At 34.9% G+C, this 27,426-nt stretch overlaps 1 protein-coding gene across 1 annotated transcript in view; it reads left to right on the top strand.

Moving 5' to 3' along the window:
- Nucleotides 1-27,426, top strand: part of PIGN (phosphatidylinositol glycan anchor biosynthesis class N) — a 119,865-nt gene that overhangs the window by 27,424 nt on the left and 65,015 nt on the right. Inside the window, 3 exon segments of the mRNA XM_079109048.1 lie at nt 3,739-3,798; nt 5,681-5,773; nt 6,420-6,475. Of these exon segments, the coding sequence (XP_078965174.1) occupies nt 3,739-3,798; nt 5,681-5,773; nt 6,420-6,475 (209 nt within the window).

Genomic DNA, 27,426 nt, shown 5'->3' with positions numbered 1-27,426 from the left:
AGAATGTTCACTGTCACCACTCCTGTTTAATATAGTACTGGAAATTCTAGCCAAAGCAGTTAGGCAGTGGAAGGAAGTAGAGAATTACTTTTTTTGGTACCAAGAATTGAACCCAGGGGCACTCAACCACTGAGCCACATCCCCAGCCCTTTTTTATATATTATTTAGAGTGAGGGCCTCAATGAGTTGCTTAGGGCCTCACTAAATTGCTGAGGCTGGCTTTGAATTTGTGATCCTTCTGTCTCAGCCTCCTGAGCTGCTGGGATTACAGGCATGCACCACCATGCCTGGCTCAAGGAAATCAAATGGATAAAAATAGAAAAAGGAAGAAGTCAAATGTCACTGTTTGCAGATGATATAATCCTATACTTAGAATATGGAAAAAACTCCACCAAAAGACTGCTCATGCTAATAAAGAAAATCAGCAAATTATCAGGTTACAAAATCAACAAACAATCAGTTGCTTTACTATATACCGATAAATAAGAAATCAGGAAAACAATTCCATTCACAATAGTCTCAAGTACAAAAACTAGGAATAAATCTAACCAAGAAGGTGAAAGTCCTTTACAATAAAAACTATAGAGCATTGAAGAAAGAAATTGAAGACACAGGAAGTAAAAAGACCTCCCATGGTCATGGATAGGCAGAATTAATATTGTTAAAATGTTCATACTATGAAAAGCAATATACAGATTCAATGCAGTCCCCATCAAATACCAGTGACGTTTGTCACAGAACTGGAAAAAAATGTCTAGAAATAGAAACTAGAACAGTCCAGAACTAGAAAAAACAGTCCCAGCTATACCACTTGTTGGTATTTATAAAGCCATCCTACCATAGTGATACATGCATACCCATATTTATAGCAATTCACTTTAGCCAAAGTGCAGAACCAATGGTCAATGGATGAGTAGATAAAGAAATTGGAATATATATACACAGTGAAGTTTTATTTAGCCATAAAGAAGAATGAAATCGGCATTTGCAGGAAAATGGATGGAACTTGAGATTAGGTTAAGCAAACCAAACCAAACTCAAAAGGTCAAGGTTCTAAGCAACTCCATGAGACCCTGTCTCCAAATAAAATATAAAATAGTGCTGGGGATGTGGCTCAGTGGTTGAGTGCCCTGAGTTCAATCCCCAATACCCTACCCCCAAAAAAAAGTCTGTAGGTTTTTGTTTTTTTTTTATAGTTTCATTGCTGTCTCTGAACATAGATCTATTAAAACTCCTATTAGGGGTTTCTTTTCTGTATTATGTCCATTACTGTATCTTTTTAAGCATTATTTTGCCTTTAACTGTATTTTGATTTTTACCTAACTACCATCCTTACAAATGTAACGAAAAAGTAATGAGAGTATTAATTATTCAACTATAAATCTTCTGTTAATAGGAAAGAGTGTGGACAACCTAGTAAAGTTAGACTAGTGGCATCTGTAACTATGAAACATATAGTTGTCATTGTTGAAGATATGCTACTTAACAAGCCATCTTCACAATTTGTAGAAGACCTGGGATCCAATTATGTGGCTTCCAAAGTGGCAGGAGTATTTTGCCTTCCAGGTCATGCACAAGTCGACATTCCTTACTGTGGTGGACAAACCAAGGTCTGGGGTCCCACTTTCAGGCCTCTGGGTGTTTCAGTATAACAAGAATGGTTTCTTCTCTGTGGATCTCAGGATGGATGCGTGTTAACTAAGTAAATGACAATTATGAATTCAGAATATCTATTCATTAATTTACAATTTAAAAAATCATTGTCAAAGGGACGGAAATGACTTGAAGAACACAAAACAAGAACATCTTTTACTTATAGCCAGACTGGATCATAACTAGAAACTGAACATAGATTTAGCTACTGCTATCTAAATACTCAGTTTACTATCAAACTTGCTTCCAATCTGCATTAGATAACAATCTATTAATTCCTTCAATTAACACTGTCACATGCCTGCAATGTTTTAAATTTTGTGCTAAGTGGAAGGATATAATGGCAAGTAAAAGTCTCTCCCCTTGGAAGATTATACTTTAGTGATGAGAACTGATACTAATCAAACTTGTACAAATAAATGAGAATTAGAGCTGTATTAAATACTATAGAAGAGGCCTATAAATCCATGATAGCAAAGAGTAGATAGATCTGATAGACTGTGTTGGTCAGCAAAAGTTTCAAATTATGGATTGAGTTGAGGTTGTAGAATAAGCAGGAATTATGAGTTCAAGGCAGTAGCAGGAAGACTTTGCAGGCAGAGGGGAAACATTGGCACAGAACTCTGGTAGAAAGATACCTGGTGTGTAAAAGGACATTAAGGATAGTGTGCAGGGCCACAGAGACTCTGGTATGATATGGAACAGAAGAAGGTAAGACACAGATCCTGTGGCACCTTATGAGTACTGTGGATTTTAAAAGGTTGGGGAACTCTAGAAATGTTTGAAGTCCTTGAGGGTGACATTCAAATTTATGTGAAAGAATTCCTTTGGTCACAGTGTGAACAGATTAGAGGAGGCTAGTAGTAGATTGTGGGAGAAGACAAAAGGGAAATTAGGAGGACTTTGGAGATTTCCAATTTGGGAGCAGATGGTATTTATAAAAGACAGTCGAAATGGTATCAAGTAAGGATTAAAGACAACCCAACTTGACAAAGTTCCACTTTTAATGAAGGATTCAAGAGGGTATCAGAAAAAGGAGCAGCTAGTGAGATTGAAGAAACTCAGCAGTGTGGTATTAACAGAGGCCCAAGAAGGGAGTGTCCTACGTAGTGATACGGCGAGATCCAGGAGCAACAACAGCAATTTTAGCTGACAGTTATCACAATCTTGTGGGGTGCTAGGTACTTTTTAAGTCTTACCCCATTTAATCCTATCATAGCTCTATAAGGGAGAAACTTTATTTCCACATTTTTAAAATCACTGCATTATAGTTGTATACAATTGTGGGATTTGTTGTTACTATTTATTTTTTGAATCAAAAAGGAAACAGAGGCATTGGAGGGGTAAATAAACTGCCCAGAGTTTCATCGCCTGGAAGCATGTTTTGAAAAGTGGGCATTCTAACTTATAAAGCACTTTAGTGATTGAAAAATTATAAGGACTATTACAAGCACAGTCAGAATTAGAAAAATGGAGGTGGTTAGTATACTTTGGGAGAGCAGTCTCTGTAATGACAAGGGCCAGAGCATGTTAAAATGGGCTGAGAAGTGATGAAGAGATGAGATGAGGAAATGAGGACAGAAAATGTATAAACAACTCTTCTGAAAAATTGGACTTGAGAGGAAATCCCAAAATAGTATTTGGGAATCTTCCCCTTTTTATATATTTCCTGAACTTCTCTGGGTAGCCAAACCTCCTGATAGATACTTACTTTCTTTAATGCATGTACACATTTTTGTAGTTAATGTCCGTTGCAGTTTATTTTCTTAGTACTTAGGCATTCTTTTGCATAATACTGAAAAACTGATGTAAAATAATCAGAGTATCTTAGCTAATAGGATAAGTAATTTCTTGTTTTCATATGTTTACACCAAGGACTCAGTGTTTACTTTTCAAATTTATTGTTTCATAAGTTCATGCATGTTTAGCAAATGACATTTTAAGGGATTAATATCTTGTATCAACTGAATATTTGAAGGTAATTGGTTATAACAATCATGATTTTTAAAATTATAGTTGGATTAAATTATTTCTTTGTTTATATCCATAGACTTCTTAGAACTGATTTTTTTTTTCTATTTGTAGGCTGATATTGCACCATTGATGGCTTCTCTTATTGGAGTTCCCTTTCCCCTTAATTCAGTGGTAGGAAATAAAATTTTATTGTCAATACTCAGCATTTAAAATATTACACAGTAAAATTTACTCTTCTGGGGCTGGGGTTGTAGCTCAGTGGTAAAGCACTTGCCTAGCATGTGTGAGGCACTAGGTTCGATTCTCAGCACTACATATAAATAAATGAATAAAGTAAAGGTCTATCAACATTAAAAAAAATTTACTCTTCTGTATTTTTGTATAATCTTTATTTTTTCCATGTTTTTAATAGTTGTACATAGTGTTAGGATTTGTTACGTATTTGTAGACACACCCGTATAACAATATAATTTGACCAATATCATTCCCCAGTATTTCCCATTTGCATAATCTTTAATTAGATTTAAAAACTGCATTCCTGTATATTTATTTCTAAATATGTAATACCTCACAGTTGTGTGTTTATTGTATTTTATAACACAGAGGACACACTCAATAGCTTTACCATTTTTTTTTCTAAAATGCATGATTTGTATCTTTGTACTCTAGTTATAAGTGATAAAAATGTATAAACGACTTTTTGGTTACAAGCAGCAGAGACTGAGTCCATTTAAAGGGTGATTATTGAAAAGATATTGATGGCTTGCTGAATCACAGGAATGCTCAAACTCCTGGCCTGAAAATTACTGGAAACCAAGAGAGCTCTGGAGACCTACAGGAAGGAGCCACAACCACAGTTCCATGGCAGGACTGTTCTGCTTATGGTACTAATACTAGGGGAGGATAGAGAAGGGGTAGCATTATACCCATTTTAGTTTCTGTTCCTTGATGTTCAGGAGACAAATTCCACATGGTCTGACCCAAGTTGTCTGCTCTTGAGTTTCCCCACTGATTACATAGCACCATGTTATATCCAGTTTGGAAGATTATTTAGTAGGAAACACTAATGCTTTTATTAATATGCATGGATGCTGAAAAGCCAAAACAGAAACCAAGAATACTTATTCTAAACATTTACTTTTGTTAGCTCTTCAAAATCAAATTTACCTTTAAAAAATGTCATCTAACTCAAAACTCTTTGAGTACTATGACTCTAACAGTCATGAGTGTGTGTGTGTGTATAAATTAAATGAAATTTATAAAACAGTGTTTACTCCTAAAGTATACATTACACTCTGGTATGTCTTACGGTTTTTTGTTTTGTTTTGTTTTGTTTGCAGTATGCAAGCCCCCACCACCTTGATTCGTTTTTGTGTATAAAACTTTTAGTTTACAGTTCATGCCTACCACATAGTAATTGTTAGTCATCTTTCTATCACTCTAACAAATACCTGAGGTGGCCTATAACAAGAAAGCATTTATTTTGATTCAAAGTTTTATTTATTTATTTATTTTCTTTCTTGTTTTAAAATTTATTTTTTTGACTTCTAGTTTTAGAGATTTTAGTCCAATGTGGCAAATAGTAGAAGCACCTGGCAGAGCAAAATTGTTCCACATGGCCAGGAAACAGAAAGAGAGGAAGGGATAGACTGAGTATCACAATCCTCTTTGAGATTATGCCGCCAGTAAATCCAAAGCCCTTCCACTAGGCCCCACCTTTTAAAGTTTTTATCACCTCCCAAGCGCATCAAATCAGGGACCAAGCATTTAAAACATGGGCCTTTACAAGACATTTAGGATCCAAACCATAGCAGTAATATCTTAATGTTAGGTTTTATTGACTTTAATTTATCTTGTTTTATTTGCTTTATTACATGTAATTTGTGAGAAAAATAAAGGACATCTTTCAGTTACGGTTTTATAAAATTCTTCATTTAATTCAGTGATTTGTCTATATGTCCTGTTTATATTTGCTTCCCTCTTAAGTCTGTTTTGTTTTATAAGAATAGCCTGAGTTTTATTAATACTAATATAAAGCCTGTATTATTTGCAGGGAATCCTTCCTGTGGAATATCTTAATAATACTGATCTCTTCAAAGCAGAAAGCATGTTTACAAATGCAGTACAGATTCTTGAACAGTTCAAGGTAAAAAAAAAAAAAAGACACATAAAAATGCACAATGCTATTTAAAAATTGAACATATTAAGTGAGGTATTTCATGTTGTGTTTTATTTTCTGTAACTTATTATCTTTAGATTTTCTATATTTGCCTAGTGTCATAAAGTTTCACATTTCTGAGTTGCAGGTTCCTTGAGTCAGAGAGTATAGAATTGCCTTTGAGGAGTGTCCTTAATTGTAAGATTACTACATACACTCATAAAGACTATAAGTTGAATCTTTATGATTGGAATTTGCCCCTTAGAAGTAGTATTAAAAGATTGTAACATTTCTTGCCATTCCACATATATTGTTAGATACCTTACAAACTAAAGAGATGACTCTGATTAAAACTTTTAGTATGTTTTGTTTTCAAAAAGTTAATAAATGCAATTTTAATTACAGCATATTGTTTTCCTGGGTTAATATGATTAATTTTCAGTATATTGACATAGCAAGATAGTGTCAAATTTTTAAAAATACGCATGAAACAATATAGTAACACAAAATTCCATTTATTTCAAAGTAGTTAACCATCCCTGAAGAATCATTTTAATGGATGTTTATATTTCAAAATGAAATTAATTTTTTTATATTTATAATGTAATAAAATATTTTTGTGCTTGATTCCCAGGTGAAAATGACTCAGAAGAAAGAAGTTACTTTACCATTTTTGTTTACACCATTTAGGTAAGTCCCTTTTATTTTTTAAATTAACTGATTTTAATGTTGATAGGATAGATTAGTTTACTTTTGAACTTTGTCTTTTTGTGTATATTAGTGCAAACTCCAAATTGAATTCCTTTTCTATTACTTTAATTAAATAATAAGCCAGATGCTAGATACCTTTGAGTGTCTGGGAGAAGGGATAGAAGAATGGAGGGATAGATGAGGAATTTTAAGGTGATGACATCAACAGGGCTTGCCTAGTTGATTGAGAAGTGTGGGGTCAGTAAGAAAAAGGAGAGTCACTTTCCGTTTCTTGGCCTGCTTAATTGGGAAGACATCAGTACCATTATGGCTTATAAGAAGGAAGAGCTGATTTGAGAAGAAAGGATTAATGTTATTTCTTTGATTATATCAGTTAGTTCCTTAGAAATAAGGGCTTGGATCTCAGGAGATGTGGATTGGTTTTGAAGACTTTGGAACTGTCAGAATGAAGATGGTAGTGAAAACTGTAAAACATGAAGAAAGCTCTAGGGAGAATATAGAAAATGACAAGAAAAGGCAAAAGTTTATATTCTGAGAAATTTCTGCCAGGTTGGCAAAGAAGATAGCCCACTTTGGTGGTACCAGACTGCATTTTCCTAGATCCCAGGAAAATATGTTTACCTTGAATCAGCAATGGGCAGATCTGAATCACAGATCTTGTTTGATACTACTGACTGTAGGTGCAGACTTGGCAGGTTTACTGAACTTCCCGAGGTACACATTCAGTTATCAATAATTTTTCTTTTGACCAAACATGTTGAAATTGTTTCATTTATGAATCTTAGGGATGTGATTGAATTACTTCATTGGAATTGTTTTGGACAGCTTATATAACTATTGTGTTCTTCATAATCTAGAAAGAAATGTTGTATTGCCTTCATAATAATGTCGTGGTATACCTGACTTTGTGTGTTTACGTATGTGTGTACATATGGATGTATAGAAGAGTAAATATAAAGCAAAATTAAGACTTTGCAAATATGGTCATAAAAATTAATTACCCTAAATATATCATTAGTATATTATATCATACACATCTGTTATGCTGATTTGAACTTTCTTTTATTATAGTACAGTAGAGTTGGGACTTGTTAATGGAATTGGTTCTAAGGAATATGTAAATGTTTATCTCTTTCTCTTAAAAAATATTTATTGATATACTACTATGTGTATTATAGATATAGCAGTGAACAGTATAGAACAAAGGCTTTACTTTCATAGAATTTGTCTACACCATAGTAGTACAGACAGATCATAACAAAATCAATAAACAAGAGAACCAGAAATACATTATCAATTCCTGGCATGAAAAAAATGCATTGATATTGAGAATGAGAATACTTGAGGGCTACTTTAGTCCAGCCACTTTAGAAAGGCTAATCAGGGAAGCACTCTGTACACACTACTTTCTACTGCTTGGCCAACAGGCTGTCCGTAAACTTTGCCTGCATTGGTGCTCAACCTCTGCTTGAACATTGCTGTACATATTTAGAACCACTGCTAACTTTGTGTCATTTAGTGCCTGGCCCAACTACTGACTCACCCATTCTTGAGCAAAGTGACTAGCCCTGCCTGCAGATTTGTCTGGCTAAAATTCACCACTTGTTAATGAACTGTAATACTACCAGAAACCCCTAAGATAAAATGAAAAGCTGACTCTTCAAGATACATAATTCAAGGAGGAAAACCTAAAGGTATTAAAATACTCAAATAGTTAAGAAACTGTTACATCCATAAACAAAACAAGCATGAACTTTACAAGATGATAAAGAATACAGAATGCATTTAAAAAGTAAGAATAGGAAATGCAACTAAAAACTTTTAGAAAATTTATCTTTCTTTAATGGTCCAGTTGGGAGGCATATCCTCTGCTTAGAATAGGAACTGAGTAGGCCTGAAGCTAAATGAAATGAATTTTAAGTAATAGATGGATTGAGTACAAAACTGGGGGAGATTAGCAACAGGATGGTTGCATGGAAGGCATACACTTCTTCATTCCCCACTAGATCATTTTAGAGTAAATCCTTAGGCAAAGCATGGAAGAAATAATTACGATTACAGAATAGAATGCAAATGTTAGCAACCTTGATAATATAAAAGCTTGGAAGGAGAGGAAAAGGAAATAATGCAGAGTGACTAATGCTACCATCCTCATAAATCAGCAAATGGAGGATCCTTTCTGTGATTAAGAGAATAAAATAGAGGTTTTAATATTATCTAAGTAACCAAGATACTTTTCCTCCTTTAAAATTTTTCTGGTCAGATCCTTTAGTCACAGTAGCAAAATAGTTGACTAAAACAAGCCCAAAGATACAGGTGGTCAAGGGTCAGAGAAAGGCAGCTATTAGAAAACTGGGGAAAACCTCCTTTTAAGGAATAGTGAGGTTAAAATAGTGAGTGGCTTTGTTGAGAGAGCAGAAATAGCCAGAAGTCAACAGATACTGCCTCAGGCAACAAGTCAAGAAATACTAAGGAAAAAAATATGAGAAAAGTGTTGTTAACTACCAGAATAACTCAACATAAACATATGTAGAAATTTTTGTGTTCAATTTGGCAAACTGAGAACTGAGAAGGATAAGGCAGGAATTTATTGATTGATTGTTATTGTTCCCTTATGTACTGTTTGATTGTTTAAAAGTATATGCATATATTACTTTAATACTTTTAACATTTCTATTTTTTTTAATTAGAGATTTATAGTTGTACATAGTAGTTGGTTGGGTTCATCCTGACAATCTCATATGTGTCTGGAAATCAATTTGAGTTCATGATCTTCCCCACTTTTCTCTCTGGCCTTTCCTTCCCAACTTCCTTCCCCTCTTCCCATTGTCCTTCCTATATTCTACTTGACTTCCTTTGGCTCATCTATTAATTTATATTTGATTGGTTCTTTATGTTATCCTTTTGCTCTTGCTTTCATATGCAAGAGAAAATAAAATATTCAACCTTTGACTTTCTGAGTATCTTATTTTGCTTAGTATGATGTTCTCTTTCCATCCATTTACTGGCAAATGCTATAATTTCATTCTTTTCTGAATGAAATTACTGAGTAGAACTCCATTGTTTGTGTGTGTGTGTGTGTGTATCAGAGTTTCTCAATTCATTCATCTATTGACGGGTATATGGGTTGATTCCATAATTTAGCTATTCAGAGTTGTGCTGTTACAAACATTGAGGTGACTGTATCATCATAGTATGCCAATTTTAGCTCTTTGGGGAAAATACCAAACAGTGGGATAGCTGGGTTCTTTGGTGGTTCTATCCCTGTTATTTGAGGAATCTCCACACTGCTTTTCAGAGTGGTTGTACTAGACTGCATTTTCACCAACAGTGTCCAAGTTACCTTTCCCCACAACCTTGCCAGCATTTGTTGTTTGTATTCTTGATCATTGCCATTCTGAATCCTGTGAGACCAAATCATAGTGTGGTTTTCATTTGCATTTTCCTGATTTGTAGAGATATTGAACATTTTTCTATATTTTTGTTGACCATTGTGTTTCTTTTGAGAAGTGTCTGTTTAGTTCTTTTGCCCATTTATTGTTTGGGTTCTTTGTGGGTTTGGGGCTAAGTTTCTTAAGTTCTGTGTGTATTTTTAATATAAATCCCCTATTGGAAGAGTAGCTAGCCAAGATTTTCTGCCATTCTTTAGGCTTTCTCTCTTCATGCTCTTGAATCAATTCCTTTGCTGTGCAGAAGCTTCTTAGTTTGATGGCATCCCATCTTTTGATTCTTGGTTTTACTTCTTGTGCTTTGGGGGTCTGGTGAAGGAAGTCAGTACCAGCACCTATGTGATGGAGTGTTGACCCTCTGTTGTCTTCTGGCAGTTGTTGTTTCCAGTCTAATTACCAAGTTTTTGATGCATTTTGATTTGAGTTTTGTGCATGGTGAGAGAGGTCTAATCTCATTTTTCTACATACAACTCTCTGGTTTTCCCAGCATAGTTTGTTAAAAAGACTCTCTTTTCTCCAAGATATATTTTTGGCACCTTTGTCAAATATCAGATGGCTATAGGTATGCGGATTTGTCTCTGTGTCTTCTGTTCTGTTACACTGGTCTTCATGTCTATTTTTTAAATTTATTCTTTTTAGTTATACATGGTAGTAGAATGTATTTGGACATATCATACATACATGGAGTATAACTTCCCATTTTTGTGGGTATATATGATGTAGTTACACTGGTCATATGTTCATATATGAACAAAAAAATCATGTCTGATTCATTTTACTGTCTTTTCCATTCCCAACCCCTGTCCCTTCCCCACCAGCATATTGTGAGTCAGCATCCATATATCAGAGAGAACATTCAGTCTTTGATTTTTGGGAATTGGCTTATTTTACTTAGCAGGAGAGTCTCCAGTTCCATCCATTTACTGGCAAAGGCCATAATTTCATTCTTCTTTATGGCTGAGTAAGATTCCATTGTGTATATGTACCACATTTTCTTTATCCATTCACCTGGTGAAAGGCATCTAGTTTGGTTCCATAGTTTAGCTATTGTAAATTGAGCTGCTATAAACATTGATGTGGCCATATCACTATAGTATGCTGATTTTAAGTCCTTTGTGTATAAACTGAGTGAGATAACTGGGTCAAATGATGGTTTCCATTCCAAGATTTCTGAGGAATCTCCATATGCTTTCCAGAGTGATTGTACCATTTTGCATTCCCACCCACAGTATATTAGGGAACATTTTCCCCACACCCTCACCAACATTTATTCTTGATAATTGCCATTCTGACTGGAGTGAGATGAAATCTCAATGTAGTTTTAATTTGCATTTCTCTCATTGCTAGAGATGTTGAACATTTTTCATGTGTTTGTTGACTGATGGTATTTCTTCTGTGAAGTGTCCGTTCATTTCTTTTGCCCATTTTTTGATTAGGTTATTTTTTTTTTTCAAGTTAAGTTTTTTGAGTTCTTCGTACATCCTGGAGATTAATGCTCTGAGGTGCAGTTGGCAAAAATTTTCTCCCATTCTGTAGGCTCTCTCTTCACGTTCTTAATTGTTTCCTTTTCTGTGAAGAAGCTTTTTAGTTTGATACCATCCCATTTATTAAGACTTGATTTTATTTCTTTCACTTTAGGAGTCTTGTTGAGGAATTCAGTTCCTAAGCCAACATGATAGATAGTAGGGGTAACATTTTTTTCTAGTAGGTACAGGGTCTCTGGACTAATGTCTGGGTCCTTGATCCACTTTGAGTTGAGTTTTGTGCAGGGTGAGAGATAGGGTATAATTTCATTTTGTTACATGTGGATTTCCAGTTTTCCCAGTACCATTTGTTGGAAGAGGCTCTTTTCTCCAGTGTGTGTTTATGGTGCTTTTGTCTAGTATCTTCATGTCTGTTTTGATACCAGTTCCATGCTGGTTTTGTTACTACAACTCTGTAGTATAATTTTAGATCCAGTACTGTGATGCCTCCTGCTTCACTTTTCTAGCTTAGTGTTGCTTTGACTATTCTGGGTCTCTTATTCTTCCAAATGAACTTAAGAATTTTTTTTTCTAATTCTGTAAAGAATGTCATTAGTATTTCGATGGGGATTGCACTGAATCTGTATATTCCTTCTGTCAGTATGGCCATTATGACAATATTGATTCTCCCTATTCAAAAACATGCAGTGTCTTTCCATCTTCTAAGGTCTTCTTCAGTTTCTTTCTTCAGTGTTCTATAATCTTTGTTGTAGGGCTCTTTTACCTCCTTGACTAGATTAATTCCCAAGTATTTAATTCTTTTGAGGTTATTGTGAATAGGATGGTTTTCCTGATTTCTTCCTCAGCTAAATCACTGTTGGAATATAGGAAAGCAGTTGCTTCATGGGTATTGGCCTTGTATCCTGCTCCTTTGCTAAACTCATTTATAAGCTGTAGAAGTCTTCTGGTAGAGTTGTTTGGGTCTACTAGATATAGGATTATATTGTCAACAAGTAATAATAATTTGACTTCTTTTCCTATTTGTATTCCTTTGATTTCCTTTTCTTGCTTGATTGCTATGGCTGATGTTTCGAGGACTGTATTTAATTAGAGTTTGAGAGTGGACAATCTTGTCTCCTTTCTGATTTTACAGGAAATGTATTTAGTTTTTCTCCATTTAGTATGATATTGGATTTGGGTTTGTCATCAATGGCCTTCACAATGTTAAGTTCCTTTGATCCCTAGCTTCTCCAGCGTTTTTAACATGAATGGGTGTTGGATTTTATTAAAGTGCCTTTTCAAGAAGAATATGTAACAGGAAAAGAGTTGCTATTCATAATAGAAATTAAATACCTAGGAATAAGATAATGAAAAAATGTGTATTGTAGAGAAAACTATAAAATTTTATTTTAGGTCATAATAAAAAATATAAGTAAATATATGTTGGATTGTAATGTTTAGTACTATAAAAATTTCAATCTTCAAATTACTCACTGAATATAAGGTCATAATAAAATATTTTCATATAACTCAAAAAGATGAGTTTTAAATTTATATAGAAGAACAGATTCTCAAGAATAGTTTAACTAGTATTGAGAAAACACAAAATAGAAGATTTGCTCTACTGGTTAGCAAAACATTCTGTAGCTATCATAATTAAAACAAAGGTGATACTGGTACAAGCTACACATAGATTGCTGGAACTCACGTGATAGTATATAATAACACTAATATCTATATAGGATTTGGTCATGACTAAGGGTTGCATTTCCAGTCAATGGAGGAAAGAATTATACTGGGAAAATTAGATATTCATTTGGAAAAAATAAGATTAGATCCCCTACCTTAATTCATTAACAAAACTAAATACCACATTGATTAAAAATGAAATATTTAAAAATAAATAAAAGTGTGAGGACTATATGTAAGATATAAAATGTAACCATCAGAAGGAAAAGATGGATAATTTGACTGTATCAAAATTAAATGCTTTGCCAGGCATGGTACTTGGTGGCACACACCAGCATGACTTGGGAGGCAGATGCAGGAGGATCAAGAGTTCAAAGCCAACCCCAGCAACTTAGCAAGGCCCTAAGCAACTCAGCAAGACAGGTTTCCAAATAAAATACAAAAATGGCTGGGGATGTGGCTCAGTGGTTAAGCACCCCTGGATGCAATCCCCATTACCAGAAAAAAAAAAAAAAATTTAAATGCTTCTGTTTGATTGTTTGAGGTAAATCATAATAAGTTAAAGAAGTTTCAGATTAGGAGGAAATAACTTGTTAAATATATAACAAGTAATATAATGGATAATATATACACTGTAAAGAATTTTATGTATTAACAAGAAAAAAGAATCACCTTATTGAAAATGCACAAAGTTCACAAAGGAGAACATGTAAATGGTCTAAAATTAAGAAAAGAAGATCCACTTCTTTTTATTATTCACTGCTCACAAAGTATTTTTTTCATGTTTTCCAGATGTGTTACATGAATCATTCCTTAAGCCTATTACTTAAGTTATTATTTTCCCCTCATTTTACAAATAAGGAGTTTAAACACAGAGAAGTTATTTTCCTGACATTTTTAATCTATAAGTAGGGGAGTTAGAATTTGAAATTAGGAAGTCTGGTTCCAGAGTTTGGTATACTCTGAACTGGATACATCCACTTTACAATGTAGCTTTGTATTATCTGTTAAAAATGCCTGAAACTGTGTGCCTAAGAAAATTCACATTTTGTATATATACAGTGTTGTTTATCATAGTGAAAATTGGAAACAAATGTTCATCAGTAGGGGAGATGGTTAACAATGGTGACATTCATACAGTGAATTAGCTTATGGCAGTTTAAGAAGAATGAGGTAGGCTCACACCTATGTACTAGGAAAGTTTGTAAGATAAATTGCTGAATAGAAAAAAAGTAAGCACATAGCCATAATACACTATGATAACAGTCTTTTTTTAATTAAAATATTTTTTTATTTTTACAGACACATTTTGATTCATTGTACACAAATGGGGTATAACTTTTCATTTCTGTGGTTGTACATAATGTAGATTCACACCATTCATGTAATCATATGTGTATATATAGGGTAATACTGTTTCATTCTACTGTTTTTCCATCCCCACCCCCTCCACCTCTTTTTCCTTTATACCATCCAAAGTTCCTTCATTCTTCTCTTCCCCCCATACCCTCCCTTGTTATATATTGTCATGTACTTATCAGAGAAAACATTCGGCCTTTGGTTTTTTGGGGGCTTAGCCTATTTCACTTAGCATGATATTTTCCAGCTTCATCCATTTACCAGCAAATGCCATAATTTTATTCTTCTTTATGGTGAGTAATATTTGTTTGCGTATATATACCACAGTTTCTTTATCCATTTGTCAATTGAAGGTCATCTAGGTTGGTTCCACAATCTAGCTATTGTGAATTGAGCTGCTATGAACATTGATGTGGCTGCATCACTGTAGAATGCTGATTTTAAGTCCTTTGGGTATAAACTCAGGAGTGGGATAGCTGGGTCAAATGGGGGTCCATTCCAGGTTTACTGAGGAATCTCCATACTGCTTTCCAGAGTGGCTGCACCAATTTGCAACTCCACCAGTGATGTACAAGTGTCCCTTTTTTCCCACATCCACACCAGCACTTATTATTGCTTGTGTTCTTGATAATAGCCATTCTAATTGGAGTTAGATGAAATCTTAGGGTGGTTTTCATTTGCATTTCTCTAATTACTAGGGATGATGAGCACTTTTTCATATATTTGTTGATCACCTATCTTCTGTGAAGTGTCTGCCCATTTCCTTGGCCCATTTATTGATTGGGTTCTTTGTATTTTGGGTGTAAAGTTTTTTAAGTGCTTTATAAACTTTGGAGATGAGTGCTCTGTCTGAAGTGTGTATGGAAAAGATTTTCTCCTACTCTGTAGGCTCTCTTTTCACATTATTAATTGTTTCCTGTGCTGAGAACAAAAATTTTTAGTTTTAATCTATCCCAATTATTGATTGTTGCTTTTATTTCTTGAGCTATGGGGGTCTTGTTAAGGAAGTCTGGTCCTAAACCAATGTGATGGAGATTCAGGCCTACTTTTTCTTCTGTTTGGTGAAGGGTCTCAGGTCTAATCCCTAGATCCTTGATCCATTTTGAGTTGATTTTTGTACAGGGTGAGAGGAGTTTAATCTCATTTTACTGCATATGGATTTCCAGTTTTGCCAGCACCATTTGTTGAAGAGGCTATCTTTTTTCCATTTTAAGTTTTTGGCACCTTTGTCTTGTATGAGATAACCGTACTTATGTGGGTATGTCTCCGTGTCTTCTATCCTGTACCATTGATCTACCTGTCTATTTTGGTGCCAGTACCATGACATTTTTGCTACTATTGCTCGATGGTAGACTTTAAGGTCTAGTATTGTGATATCTCCTGCATCACTCTTCCTGCCCAGGATTGCTTTGGCTATTCTGGGTTTTTTGTTCTTCCAGATGAATTTCATGATTGCTTTTTCTGTTTCTATGAGAAATGTCATAGGGATTTTAATTGGAATTGCATTAAATCTGTATAGCGCCTTTGGAAGTATGGCCATTTTGATAATATTAATTCTGCCTGTCCAAGAACATGGGACATCTTTCCATCTTCTAAGGTCTTCCTCAATTTCTTTCTTCAGTGTTTTGTAGTTTTCACTTTAGAGATCTTTCACCTCTTTGGTTAGATTGATTCCCAAGTATTTTAACAACCTTAAAAATACACAGTAGTGCTACTGGTACACCTGTGTCTGCATAGGAAGAGTATGAAGTACAAGCACCTGTCAGTGAGCTGAAATGAGGAGTGAGTTATCATTATAATGAGAATTTATTAACTATGAATTACATTATTTTTAAAGGGAGACACCACAACCAGGTAAAATACTAAATTGAAAATTATATTCCTCTCATTTGGGGAGATATGAATGGCATAAATTATGATTTTTTTTTGAGTATTAACTTTTACATATCAAAAAAATTTATTCCTTCTTTGAGATATTTTGAAATAGATATATTTGGGGTCAGTGACTAATTTTTAGCTATGTAGTTTTTTAATGTTCAGTACACCAGAAAAGACAGTTATCACCATTTACCATCCAAGTACAGTGTACCCTTTTATTTTTATTTTTCTAATCCAGTAATTTTTCACTTCTATATCATTAGTTTCTTTCTTTTTTTTTATGTATACATATGTCAGCATTGTCTTAGAAACTGTATCAAGTAAATTTGGGCCTGTAAGAAACAAGATGAAGTGATTCTGTTGTGACACATTCTTTCAAAAAAACAACCGAGGTTCCTGTCACAAACTATTGTGTGAGGAAATCTTTCCTTCTTGAATGAATAGAGTCCTTCATTTTTGTTTGTTTGTTTTTGCAGTGCTGGGGGTGAGACCCAGGACCTTGTGCATGCTCAGCAAGCACTCTCCTATTGTATATCCACATTCCCAGCCCACCCATACGTCTTTTTGTTCTTAGAAACATGCTGTTCATTCATCTGTTCTTAAGTTTGAGAAAATTCATCTTAGGATATTGGCATCTGAAGATTTATAATCTTGATTTTATGTACATGATTAATTTTATCAGCATCATCAGATTGTAGTGTAACAGTATTTATACTAGTCTTCCATTGTCTTGTTTCACCTTTTGTAGCATAGATGAACAGTTGACGAATATTGAAATAATTCCTAAGGGATGAAATAGCAAATGTTTTAAGATGCAGGAAAAATAAGATCACTGGGATCATCTATCTTAGATTTATAGAAGGATCCAGTGGATGCATATGATAATTTCATATGCTATTATACCCTATTTTTAAAAATAAGTAAAATTCCTTTATTATATTTTAAAGATTACTAAGAAGAATAAAAGTCATGAAATATTTGTTCTAACAAGTAGTTAGAACTCACAAAAGAAACCAAAAGCCAAAATTGGGTCCTGTGGATCCTGATGGTATGCTAAGGCATGTCCAGCAGGTGGAGCTACATGACTAGGAAAAACAGATGTGAAAGTACCTTAAAAAGGAAAGAAAGACATTTTCGTATCTTAAAAGTACACACTGTAGAGCCCAAAGTAAGATAAGAAGAAATTTAAAAGATATGATAAAATTTAAAAGAAATGATAAAAAAGTCAAAAAGTTCCCATAGAGACAATTTGGGGGAAAATGGATTGGGAAAGAGATGCATCTTACTTGCTGGGGATGGTGACATATACTGTAAGCTACTCAAGAGGCTTGGGCAGGAGAATCACAGATTCGAGTCAAACCTGGGCACTTTATGTGAGAATCTGTCTCAAAATAAAAAATTAAAAGAAAAAAAAGGAAAAGCTGGGGATAGAGCTCAGTGATAGAGCACGCACCTAACATGCACAAGACTCTAGTTTGATTCCTGATGTAATCAAAACAAAAAAGAAACTTTTTAAAAAGTTTTAGAAATTTATCTGCACAGAACCAGCTCCAAGTCCCTGAGCCAGCGCGCGGCGAGCTCCGGGACCCACAGGTTGCTTCAGAGACCAGGACAGGGCAGGCAGGGACTTCCCCAAGCAGCCCGGCTCCCTCCGGCGGGAAGCGCCTTTCTAGGCTAGCTTCTCGGAGCAGACCGCCCAGTGAGAGCCTTTCTACACAGAGCCAGCCACAAGTCCCCAAGCCAGCGGAGACCTCCGACCCGCAGGCAGCCTCTGGGACCAGGGCAGGGCAGCCAGAGACCTCTCCAGGCCGACCTGCCCCCTCTGGCCGCTTTTTCCACGGGGCGATCCAAGATGGCGGACTAGAGGGTGACTGCATCTCCAGTCGCTCCAGAACCCAGGATTCAAGAAGGGGAGGCATTGAGAGACTCAGACTGAAATAGAGCCACGAGTTGAGTCTCCCCCACTTGATGAAGCTCGGCCTGGGCAGCAGGCCCGGATTCGGGCGGCTTATTAGAATAGGGCAGGGCAGCAAGAGTCTTCCCCAGGCAGCCCTGCACACTCTGGCGGTGGGCTCCTCCCACACAGCCAGCTTCTTGGAGTAGACCCCCCAGTGAGAGCCTTTCCACACAGAGCCAACTCCAAGCCCTGGAACCAGTAGCGGGCTAGGGGCAGCTTTCTTCAGAAGCACTGCATTATCAAGTTACTCCAAGACTTCAGGCTACTGAAGGCTGGGAGGTGATATACAGGAAATCTACAGGGACACTATAAGCCAATAGAGGAAATCTGCAATATCACAGAGTCCCACTGACATCTGACCAATATGAGAAAAAAAGGGAAGAAAATGTCCCAAACACACCTAGATACTATATCAATAAAACCCAATGACAGCACAGCAGAAGAAATGTCAGAAAGGGAGTTCAGAATGTACATAATTAAAACAATCAGGGAAGCAAACAAGGAGATGAAAGAGCAAATGCAGGCATTGAAGGAGGAGATGAAAGAGCAAATGCAGGCATTAAATGATCGCACCAATCAACCGTTAAAAGAGCAAATACGGGAAGCAAGAGATCATTTCAATAAACAGAGATACTGGAAAAAAAACAAACAGAAATCCTTGAAATGAAGGAAACAATAAACCAAGTTAAAAACTCCATAGAAAGCATAACCAATAGAACACCTGGAAGACAGAACCTCAGATATTGAAGACAAAATATTTAATCTTGAAAACAAAGTTGACCAAACAGAAAAGCTGGTAAGAAATCATGAACAGAATCTACAAGAATTATGGGATATTATGAAAAGGCCAAATTTAAGAATTTTTGGGATTAAAGAAGGTTTAGAGAAACAAACCAAAGGAATGAACAATCTATTTAATGAAATAATATCAGAAAATTTCCCAAATCTGAAGAATGAAATGGAAAACCAAGTACAAGAGGCTTATAGGACTCCAAATATACAAAATTATAACAGACCCACACCAAAGCACATTATTATGAAAATACCTATCATACAAAATAAAGACAGAATTTTAAAGGCTGTGAGAGAAAAGAATCAAATTACATTCAGGGGAAACCAATACAGATATCAGCAGATTTTTCAATCCAGACCCTAAAAGCTAGAAGGGCCTGGAACAACATTTACCAAGCCCTGAAAGAAAACGGAAGCCAAACAAGAATCTTATACCCAGAAAAACTTACTTTCAGATTTGACGATGAAATAAGATCCTTCCATGATAAACAAAAGCTAAAGGAATTTACAAAAAGAAAGCCGGCATTACAGAACATTCTCAGCAAACTATTCCATGAGGAAGAGATGAAAAACAATGATGCAAATCAGCAACGGGAGGAACTAGCCTAAAGGAATAGCCAAATAAAGGAGAAACCAAATCATGTCAAAAAACAAAAATGAGTCAAATGACTGCGAATACAAATCATATCACAATAATAACCCTGAATGTTAATGACCTGAACTCATCAATCAAAAGACATAGACTGGCAGATTGGATTAAAAAGAAAAATCCAACAGTATACTGCCTGCAAGAGACTCATCTCATAGAAAGAGATACCCATAGACTAAAGGTGAAAGGATGGGAGAAAACATACCATGCACACGGACACAGCAAAAAAGCTGGAGTATCCATCCTCATTTCAGATAATGTGGACTTCAAGCCAAAACGAGTCAGAAGGGATAAAGAAGGACATTACATACTGCTTAAGGGAAGCATAAATCAGCAAGACATAACAATCATAAATATCTATGCCCCGAACATTGGCTCATCCATGTACATCAAACAAATCCTTCTCTATTCCAGAAATCAAATAGACCACAACACAGTAATACTAGGCGATTTTAACACACCTCTCTCACCGCTGGATAGATCGTCCAAACAAAAATTGAATAAAGAAACCATAGATCTCAATAACACAATCAACAATTTAGACTTAACCGACTTATATAGAATATACCATCCAACAAAGAACAAATACACTTTCTTCTCAGCAGCACATGGATCCTTCTCTAAAATAGACCATATTTTATGCCACAAAGCTACTGTTAGCAAATACAAGAAGATAGAAATACTACCTTGTATTCTATCAGACCATAATGGATTGAAATTAGAAATAAATGACAGAATAAAAAAACAGAAACTTCTCCAATACCTGGAGATTAAATAATACAGTATTACATGATGAATGGATAACAGAAGACATCAGGAGGGAAATAAAAAAATTCTTAGAAGTAAACGAGAACAAAGACACATCATATCAAAATCTCTGGGACACTATGAAAGCAGTACTTAGAGGAAGATTTATTTCATGGGGTGCATTCAACAAAAGAAGTAGAAATCAACAAACAAACGACTTAACACTACAGCTCAAAGCCCTAGAAAAAGAAGAGCAGACCAACACCAAAAGTAGTAGAAGACAAAAAATAGTTAAAATCAGAGCTGAAATCAACGAAATTGAAACAAAAGAAACAATCGGAAAAATTAACAAAATAAATAATTTACAAAAAAAAACAAAAAAAATAGTTTAAGCTGATATATATTATAGTTCCTTCCTTAGGCCAAATTTAAATATTGGTTTTAATGTGAACCTTTCTATCACTTCACTAATCTGATTCACTAGTTATTTGCAAGAATTGTAATTTTCTGCTTCAACATTGAAATTTATCTTTAAAATAAAACTTTTATTTTTATAAAATTTTTATTTTTATAAATTATGTACATACATAGGAAAATATTAATTTATTCACATTGCTTGAAAGGTGATTTTCTACCATTGTTCATTCTAAAGGAATGCAAATTGTCTTAGAAATACTTTTTTGTCCTTTTTTCTCTGTCTTTAAATATTTTTTATGTAATCTAAATAGATAATCTAAAAAGGAAAGATCAGGTTTCATTAAATATGGGTCATGTGTACATGCAAGTGAAATGTTTTTGGTAACAAAAATCAGAGTAAGAAAGATAAAACTTCGAAGGGCAGTATTTTAAGGAAATTGTGTCCTCCAAACACTAGTTTTCCCTGACTTACTGATAAAACTCTATAATACTAAAATGTAGTTTACTTTCTTCTATAATGTTTAAATAACCATGAAATGAAAAATATTAAATTTATATCAACAAATGGTGCACAATTTAAGACAGAACTAATTTCTCTTTGTTTTTACTTAAGCATAGCATGTTGGTTATAGATTCTATTAAAACTTGATGTTTTCACTAAAAAATACTTTAGTTGATAAAGGAAATTTTTGCTTATAAATTCCTATGTAGAAATGTTGCCTTTCAAGCATTTTGCTTATTAAGTTAATATTCTGTTAGTTTATTCATATCTGTAACCATGCATAGATTAAAAAAGAAGATTAACTATGGAAAAAACCTTAACTTCTTTTTTTTTATTGTAAACAAATGGGGTACAACTTGTTTCTCTGGTTGTACATGAAGTAGAGGCGTACCATTTGTGTAATCATACGTTTACATAGGGTAACAGTGTTTGATTCATTCTGTTATTTTCTTGACTTCTTTTTGAGCAACCTAAACACTGGCAGGTGATAGGAAGGTATATCAATCAACGTCCTAATTTGCCATAATACTACAACCTGGGTGGCTTACCACAACAGAAATTCATGCTTTCACAGTTCTGGAGGCTTTAAGTCCAAAATCAGGGTGATATCAGGACCATATTCCTTTCAAAAGCAGTAAGTAAGACTCCTTCTTTGCATCTTCCTAGCTTCTGGTGACTCCTGCAATTATCAGTGTTCCTTGCCTGGTAGTTGTATCATTCTTCCCATCTTCGTCATCACATGGCCTTCTGCCCTGTGTGGGAGATATACGGAGACACAAATACTTTTTCCTGCCATTGGACTTAGGGTCCACTCTAATACAATATTAATTCATGTTAGCTTGATTATATCTCTGTGTTCGCTTTCCATTACTATAACAAAATACCTGAGATAAATCAGCTTAAAAAGAAGGAGGTTTATTTTGACTATGACTGATTGGCCCCATTGCTTTTGAGCATATGGCAAGACAGTATATCATGGTGGGAAGTGCAAGGCAAAGTAAGCTGCTCACTTCATGGTACCTGGGAAGCAAAGATAAAAAGACTAGTATCCCACAATCCCTTTCAAGGGCACACTCTTGATGACCTAAAACCTTCTACTAGACCTCATTTGGCTTTCCACCACCTTTTAGGCTTGCTAAGTTGAGGACCAAGCCTTTAACACATGAGCCTTTGAGGGTATTCCAGATCTAAACTACAGCAATCTTCAAAGACCCTATTTCAAAATAAGATTATGTTCACAGGTACTGGGAGTTAGGATTTCCACATATATTTTGAAGGGACACTATTCAAATTTGACAGAAGGTAACAGTTCACATTTGTATTTTTAGAGAAATAACCTGCAGTGTTTCATTTAACAAATAACCTGCACTGATTCAGTTAACAAATGTTTATGGTTTCTTACAAAGGTAGACATGGTGCCTGCCTTCTTTGGATCCAAATTCTAATGGAAACACATAAAGAGATAGCAAAAATTACAGTACCATGTGGTAAGTAGTTCAGTGTAGCATGAGTGATATGATACTTTGTCTTTATAAGAACTCTTGAGGAGCACCAAAACCGCTGGCAACAGAGATAGAGGTTTATAGAAACTAGAAAAGTCCAGTAAAGAAGGTCTCAAGAACAAGGTTTTGTATTTCTTGTTGCTACTCCTGAGAGGAATGTGAGATATAAAGGCCAGAAATCTCCAGCTCAGCACACTTATAGGATAATAGCAGTACTGTACCTACTCAAATTAACTTGATGCTAATTGCTGTAGACTCTAGTAGGTCTGAGATAGGTAATTATGTGACACATAAAGTAGAAAAGTATGGCAGTGTTACCCTGGTAAGTGTTGGACAAGGGACTCCATGGGCGCTCTAAGAGGAGAAAAATGGCCCTGATTGGTAGCATGGACCAGTTTTCATGCTATGACCAATTTCAAGCCATCAAGGAGAAGCCAGCAGGAAATGGGAAGAGTTGTACACCATCACCATTTGGGAGCCAGGCTAGAGCACCCCACTGAAGGAGGGACAGAAGTAGTGAGGAGCTGAGGTCAGGGGAGAGAAAGCCTATTGTGAGGAGCTGATACAGAAGAAAGTACTTTTTGTTTGGTTTTGTTGTTTTTTGAGTCATGGTCTCTTTATGTTGCCAAGGCTGACTTCCATCTCCTGTGCTCAAGCGGTCTGTGCCTCAGCTTCCTGAAAAACTGGAACTACAGGGATACACCACAGTGTCCAGTAGAAAATGCTTTTAAATATTGGTTTTGAATTGTGCTTGGAAATTCATTTTACATTGAGGGGAGGAACTCTACATTTCAAATCAAACATCATTGTGTACTTATGTTTTAGTAATTTTTTTATGATGACTTATTTTAAAGCCAAATAGAAGAAATGTTATAGTTTTTTTTTTTCTTTGCCTTATTTTTTTCATGTTAAGTGTATTAAAGAAAGTGTATTATAGCAAAGGGACAATAGATCTAGATGCAATAATGAAATGTCACGTTTCTAGAAATAATGGGGTTTATAGAATTTAGTGTATATTTAAAATTTTTACTAAAATATTTTAATGACTCAAAACACACATTGGTAATGCAAAAAAACAAGGAGAATTCTTCTCCACATTGGCCTGAATGAGCTCTTCTCCCCTCTTTTCTCTTTCCTTGATCTCAAAGGCCACATGAGAGGCTTCAGCTGTACCCTGAGCCACACTGTGTTTTCTAAGAATTGTCTATGCAGTGACTCTATGTTGTCCCTTTTTCTTTTAGTGATCTCTTGTGGACCCCCATCTGTTCCAAAATTCCTTTTATAAATGTAAAACCTTGTGTGGCCCAGTGGTTTTAATTGGTGCTCGCTCTGTGGTCTAATCACTTAGGAGTTCTTTGGGCATTCCTCCTGGCTGGCCTCCAGGAGATGATTTCTCTTCCCCATTTTGCCAAATGTCTGACAGGGTGGGAGCAGAAGAAAATAATCAAAGTCTACCACCCATCTCCCATCTCCACAAATTTCAAAATAAGGACATTTTACAAGTTTTATTGTGATGTTGCAGTTCGTTGTTGTTGCTGGGATCAAACCCAGGGCCTCACATGTGTGAGGAAAGTGCTCGCTCACTGAGCTATACTCCCAGCCCTTCTCATGCTATTTTAATTGCAAACTTTAAAAATATATAGTTCTTGCTGGGTGTGGTGGCATGCACCTGTAGCCCCAGCTACTTAAGTTAAAGAGGGAGGATCACTTGAGCCCAGGAGTTGAAAGCCAACCTGGGCAACATAGCAAGACCCTTTCTCAAAAACAAACAACTAAATAAACTACAAATAAATAAGTGTGTGTGTGTGTGTGTGTGTGTGTGTGTGTGTGTGTGTAATCACCAACTAGTAAGTTTTACAAATTTTATAATATCTTTATATTTAAGAATTATTATTAAAAGCCAGGCTTGGTGGCACAAGTCTGTAATTTCAGTGATTAGGGAGACTGAAGCAAAAGGCTCTCAAGTTTAAGGTCAACCTTAGCAACTTAGTAAGACCCTGCCTCAAAATTTAAAATAATAATAATAGTAAAAGACTGGGAGTAAAGCTCAGTGGTACATTACCCCTGAGCTCAATCCCCAGTAGTTGAAAAAAAAAAAATATATATATATATATATAATTCAGATTTTCTAAACTATTCTTTCTTAGTTATGTATTATGGGAATAAAACACTGATTTTTGAAGTAGTCAAGAATGGTAGAATCTTACTGGGGCTAGGGGTATAACTCAGTGGTAGAGAGCTTGCCTGTAAGACCCTGGGTTTAATCCTTAGCACCACAAAATAAACAAATAAAACAAACTTAGAAGGGAGCATTTGTAAATACAATTATTCCATTATTCTGTTGTATAATTATAATAAAGATGGAATTTATTAATCATCTTTAATTTATTGAGATTAGATTGTCTTTATTATAAAGAATGTTTTCACCATTATGTAATTTATACCATGATTGAATTAAATGAATCTAGGTTATAGCATGATTATGTCAGAAAGGTGGGTTTATCCTATTTTAAAATAGTGAAAGAAATTTTAATTCTACAGCTTTATTAACCATCCATTTTAAGGCCTGTGCTCAAAATTTTATTATTCAATAGAAAAAAATATAACAGTTAACCTTACTAGTCATTGAAGAAAAATAAATTCAAATTGAAAATATTGTTTTCCACTTTTGTTTTATTTTATTTTTGGTACTGGGGATTGAAACCAGGAATGCTTTACCATTGAGCTACATTCCCAGCCCTTTTTAAAATTTTTCATTTAGGGACAGGGTCTTGCTAATTTATTAAGGGTCTCACTAAGTTGCTGAGGCTAGCCTTGAACTTGTGATCCTCCTGCCTCAGCCTCCCAAGTTGCTGGGATTACAAGCATGTGCCACTGCATGGTCATTCTGTTTTCTACCTTTTTTTGTTTTAATATATATATTTTTTAGTTATCGATAGACCTTTATTTATATGTGGTGCTGAGAATTAAACCCAATGCCTCACACATGCTAGGCAAGTGCTCTACCACTGAGCTACAACCCCAACCCTGCTTTCTACTTTTTAAATTTTCAAATTTTTGGAAGCTGATATGACTAACTGGCTACAAATTGCTATTGGCATTCTAAATGTGTATAGACACTCTTTTGGAGATTGAATTCCACACATGGAGAACCTTAAAGTATTTATAATCTTTAACCAAGTGATTCTGCTTTATATAATCACTTTTAACCAAGTGATTATATTTTCAGGAACTAAATGGTCTTTTCTCCAAGATATTGATCACAGGATTATAATTATAAAAGTGGAAAACTATATACTCGACCAATAGTAATATATGCACTATATGGGCTGTAAAATACCACTGAACATTCTGTTTTCAGATATAATGTGTCAGCATGATGTTTATAACAAAATAATAAATAATATATAAGTTTTGAAGTTACATATTTGGGTAAATTACAGCTACATTAAAAATTTATATGCGATGATCCACCCAAACTGAAGGACATACACTATTTAAACAGATCAATTACAAGTAATGAAATAGAAAATGCCATCAAAAGCCTACCAATCAGGAAAAGACCAGGACCAGATAGATTCTCAGATGAGTTCTACAAGATCTTCAAAGAATTAATACCAATATTCCTCAAAGTATTCCATGAAATAGAAAAGGAGGGAACCCTTCCAAATTCATTCTATGAGGCTAATATCACCCTGATACCAAAACCAGACAAAGAGACATCAAAGAAAGAAAACTTCAGACCAATATCCCTGATGAACATAGATTCAAAAAAATTCTAAATAAAATTTTGGCAAATCACATATAAAAACATATTAAAAAGATAGTGCACCACAATCAAGTGGGGTTCATCCCAGGGATGCAAGACTGGTTTAATATACAGAAATCAATAAACATAATTCATCACATCAATAGACTTAAAAACAAGAATCATATGATCATCTCAATAGATGCAGAAAAAGCATTTGACAAAATACAGCACCCCTTCATGTTCAACACACTAGAAAAACTAGGGATAGTAGAAACATACCTCAACATCATAAAAACTATATATGCTAAACCCAAGGCCAACATCATTCTAAATGGAGAAAAATTGAAGGCATTTCCTGTAAAAACTGGAACAAGACAAGGATGCCTTCTTTCACCAGTTCTATTCAGCATTGTCTTTAACTCTAGCCAGAACAATTAGACAGGAAAAAGAAATTAAAGGGATATGAATAGGAAAAGAAGATCTCAAAACTATCACTATTTGCTGATGACATATATTTAGAAGAGCCAAAAAATTTCACCAGAAAACTTCTAAAACTCATAAATGAATTCAGCAAAGTGGCAGTTATAAAATCAACACCCATAAATCAAACACAGTCTTGTACATGAGTTACAAACCTACTGAAAGGGAAATTAGGAAAACAACCCCATTCACAATAGCTTCAAAAAAAATAAAATACTTATAAATCAGTCTAACAAAAGAGGTAAAAGACCTTTACAATGAAAACTACAGAACACTAAAGAAAAAAATTGAAGAA

This window comes from Sciurus vulgaris, assembly GCF_902686455.1.
Source record: "Sciurus vulgaris genome assembly, chromosome: 13".
NCBI lineage: Eukaryota > Metazoa > Chordata > Mammalia > Rodentia > Sciuridae > Sciurus > Sciurus vulgaris.
The sequence above is the reverse complement of the archived record's forward strand: the minus strand, read 5'-3'. Positions and strand labels throughout refer to the sequence as shown.